Source organism: Myotis brandtii, unplaced genomic scaffold (genome assembly GCF_000412655.1).
Source record: "Myotis brandtii unplaced genomic scaffold, ASM41265v1 scaffold1738, whole genome shotgun sequence".
Taxonomy (NCBI): domain Eukaryota; kingdom Metazoa; phylum Chordata; class Mammalia; order Chiroptera; family Vespertilionidae; genus Myotis; species Myotis brandtii.
This window is the reverse complement of record NW_005356425.1, coordinates 145,109-148,555: the sequence shown is the minus strand read 5'-3', so window position 1 is coordinate 148,555 and position 3,447 is coordinate 145,109. Positions and strand designations below refer to the sequence as shown.

Below are 3,447 nucleotides of genomic sequence, written 5' to 3'. Positions count from 1 at the left end.
CGCGCCACCCGTCTTCCGCGCCGCGCGGAATCTCGCTGCTGCGCGCACCTAAAGCCACGCCCCCCGCTTGTGGCCACGCCTCCGGAGCTCCGCCTCTGCCTCCCGCATCCCACCCTCTGCCCCAGGACCCCGAACTCCAATGATCCTTCAGCAGCCCCTGGAGCGTGGCTCCCCGAGCGACTCGGGGGTGCCTCGAAGCCTGAACGCGAGGTGTGTATGGGGGCCCCCAGGTGGGCCTCGCCCAGGGGCGCAAGAGCTTTGGCTGGGGGCTCGGGGCTCGTCTGCAAGATGACACACAGTGGGGCAAATCAGCAGGACTTGGGCAGGAGCTGAGTCCGGTTTGGAGACTTCCAGAGAGTGGGGGTGACTTAGGCGTCAGCTGAGACATGGGCTGGGGGATTCCTGGCGGACGTTCCTGGCTCAGGCTGGCAGATCCTGGCATGGGGCCGAGAGGGTGGGGTGCACCTGGCTCTCTTTTCTCCCTAGCTCCCCTCTGCGAGGAGCTGTGCCCCTGAGCACCAAACGGCGTCTGAAGGAGGAGCAGTGAGTCTGGGGACAGGGAGGGACTCCCAACAAGACCTCTGGCAACTCAGGTCCCCATCGTCCTGCCTCCCCTCCGCATATCCCAGCCTACCTGCCTCCTGGTCTCTCCCCAGGGAGCCCCAGCGCAAGCAGTTCCTGTCCGAGGAGAATATGGCCACCCACTTCTCTCAGCTCAGCCTGCATAATGACCACCCTTACTGCAGCCCCCCCCTGGCATTCTCCCCAGCTCTGCCCCGACTCAGGTAAGCACCATCCGCTATCCGCTGACCTATCCGCTGACCGGGCCTTCTGGAGGATCACACCTCCTGGGAGCCAGCCTCCAGGCCTTGCCTCATCCTGCTATTTTTAGCTTCTAGCCAACCGCTGTCGTTTCTCCTCTTGGCTCCTTAGAAGGTAGAGGCAGCCCAGGAGCCCTGGGGGACCTGAACCTGGTAGGAGGAGGCTCTGCCAGGCCACCCTCAGCCCTATGCCCTCACTGTCGTTTCCTCTTCCAGGAGCCCTTGCTCTGAACTGCTCCTCTGGCGCTACCCTGGAAACCTGATCCCTGAGGCTCTGAGGCTGCTGAGGCTGGGGGACACCCCTGCCTCCCACTACCCTGCAACCCCAGCTGGGGAAATAATGGAGCCCTGAGGGCCGGCAGACCGTGTACCTGCCCACGCTGCTTCTCCCCCACAACGGGGGAGATCAACACCCTCATGAAGGGAACAGCTGTCCTGCTTTTCCTCCAGACCAGGCCTGTGAGCATCAAGACCTTCCCCCAACAAAGACAGAGCCTGGGGTAGGAGGGACAGTAGCATGAAAAGGGAGGCATTCTCCCCCATCCCCCCCACAGAAGAAATGAATAAACATTGCTGAGCAGATGATGGCTTCAGTCTGGAACCTGGGGCCTTTGGGAAGAGAGGGCAAGACTGGGGCACAAGATGCTTCAGTTTCTCCTCAAGATCTTCCCCGGAAAGCGGTCAGGGTCTGCCCAGGTCCTGGCAGGCTGGGCTCAGGCATTGAGAATGTGTGAGTCAGAGCCTCACCCCCGCCCCCGAGGCTGACTCACTCCTCCCTCCAGCTCAGGCTGGGGAATCATGCCACTCTCCAATCCATTTAAAGTTAAAGATTCTTTTATTAATAAATTCTCCCGCCCCTCCAAACTTTCTACCCAAAATAAATATCTCCCCTCCTTTGAGGGTTGGTGGGGGCAGTGTCTCAAAGCCAGCCCCCCTAGAGGGCCAGCCCCCTAGTGTTAGGAACAGGTCCCTAGCCCCCCAGGCTGAGACCCCAGTGCTGGGATTTCAGCACATAGGAGTGGGTGGGACCTGGTGTTCTGTCTGTGCCTCACTTCAGCCTGACCCCCAAGCCATGGGGATCGGGGGCCTTTGTGCAAATGTTGCAGTTCCTAGTGTCAGCCATCTGGTGTGAGCCAGCCTGGGTCTCCTTTTCTGTCCTGGAGCCAGAGACAGCGCAGTCAGATACCTTGGAAGGTTCCTCTGAAGCCTGGACCCAGGCCTCGGATAAGTGATTCACCTGTCCCCCCCTCCTGCACACTCCTGTGATGGGAGTAGCATGGCTCTAGTTGTCTGGGAGGCGAGGGCTGGCTCCACAATGAATGAATGAATGAATGAATGGCGGGTGGGCACAGTTTCCTGATGACCAGGGAAGCTCATGGTCACTGGATCAGCGCTGCGCCGGGACAGCCCTCCCCGCCGGTCTCCTCGATGGGGGCTGCACAATAAGAAGAGGGGTCATCAAGAGCTGGGGACATGCTGAGGAGTGATGGCGGGGCAAGGGGGACGGGCACACTTACTGGTAAACTTCTCTCTCCTGCGGCACCGTCTCCAGACCAGGAAGCCAGAAAGCAGCCCCAGCACAAGGGCTAGGCTCAAGGCGCCCCCCAAGATGGGCCACAACAGCCCAAAGGAGGCTGAAGGAGCCCCAGCACCTGCAGGCAGGACTCAGAGTCAGACCTCACCCCTCTCCGGACCAGCCCCACCCCCTAGAGCTGAGCCTCAAGTCTTCCCCTACCCGGATTGGCGCCCCTTCCCCATTCGCCTCCCACCTTAATTCCCCCGATCTAAAGCCACCTGCTCCCCTCTCTATCCCAGCAACTCTCCCCTATGCTGGGGTCCGCTCGCCTCGGGCCCCGCCCCCACTCACATCCCCGGCAGAAGTCGCTATGCGGTAGGGCTGGACATGACTCGCAGTTCATGCACTTGTCGAGGTCCTCGCTCCAGGAGCTGCCGCGGGAGCAGGGAGTGGTGCCTGGGGAAGGGGATCAGAGGCTGGGGGCGGGGCGCGGCTATTCTGGGGGCCGAGGTCTGGGTCGGCGGCTCGTATAACGTGAGTCACCGGCGCCCTCTTCCCGCATTCCTCACAGGTGACCGCACCGCCCGACCGGGATACGGCAGCGCGGGGTGGGGGAGCCGGCGGGCAGGAGGCTGGGGGGGTCAGGTCCCTCCTAACCGCCCCCCCCCTCCGCCGCCGGCGAGTGACTCATTCCTGGGCACCGGGCCCGACCCCGGTCCCTCCCCCCCGCATAGCTGGGCACTGAAGTCACCGGATGGAAGGGAGCACCCCACATGGTGTGGGGGACACAGACCCCCGTGCCTCTCGACACCCCACCCCGACTCCGGTCCTTGGGGCTGGGCAGGCCCGGTACTGACCAGGCTGGGGGCCTGCCCCCTCACCGGACGAGACATCCCGCCTTCAAACTTTCTCCACTTCCGAGTCCGAGTTGGACCGGCAGGAAACTGAGGCCGGGACTGGGAAGGAAGCTCGGAGAGAGACGGGACCTCCCCTGGCCAGGAAGCGCGGTGTCTGGGAACTACCTGACCCCCGATCCCGTGCACCCCCCAGTTCTGCCCCCTCCTCTAGCTCCCCCAAACCGGCTCCCGCATCCCCAGTCCGGGGTTCCCC

The 3,447-nt window shown here is 63.0% G+C and overlaps 2 protein-coding genes across 3 annotated transcripts; one reads left to right on the top strand and one right to left on the bottom strand.

Moving 5' to 3' along the window:
- The first annotated feature begins 6 nt into the window (after positions 1-6).
- Positions 7-1,404, top strand: HCFC1R1 (host cell factor C1 regulator 1 (XPO1 dependent)). 2 transcript variants are annotated; one of them, XM_005863178.2, is made up of 4 exons: positions 7-210; positions 487-543; positions 657-785; positions 1,038-1,404. In XM_005863178.2, the coding sequence occupies exons 1-4, from the start codon at positions 140-142 to the stop codon at positions 1,171-1,173; spliced, it is 393 nt and encodes a 130-aa protein (XP_005863240.1). In that variant the 5' UTR covers positions 7-139; the 3' UTR covers positions 1,174-1,404. The 2 variants fall into 2 exon arrangements, with proteins under 2 accessions (XP_005863240.1, XP_005863241.1); XM_005863179.2 differs by lacking the exon at positions 487-543.
- A 233-nt stretch (positions 1,405-1,637) lies between these two features.
- Positions 1,638-2,806, bottom strand: TNFRSF12A (tumor necrosis factor receptor superfamily, member 12A; the record flags this gene model as incomplete). Its single annotated transcript, XM_005863186.2, has 3 exons — positions 1,638-2,256; positions 2,339-2,473; positions 2,689-2,806. Coding segments are annotated over 3 exons (309 nt in total), but the record flags the coding sequence as incomplete, so codon positions are not given.
- Between the last annotated feature and the right edge of the window lie 641 nt (positions 2,807-3,447).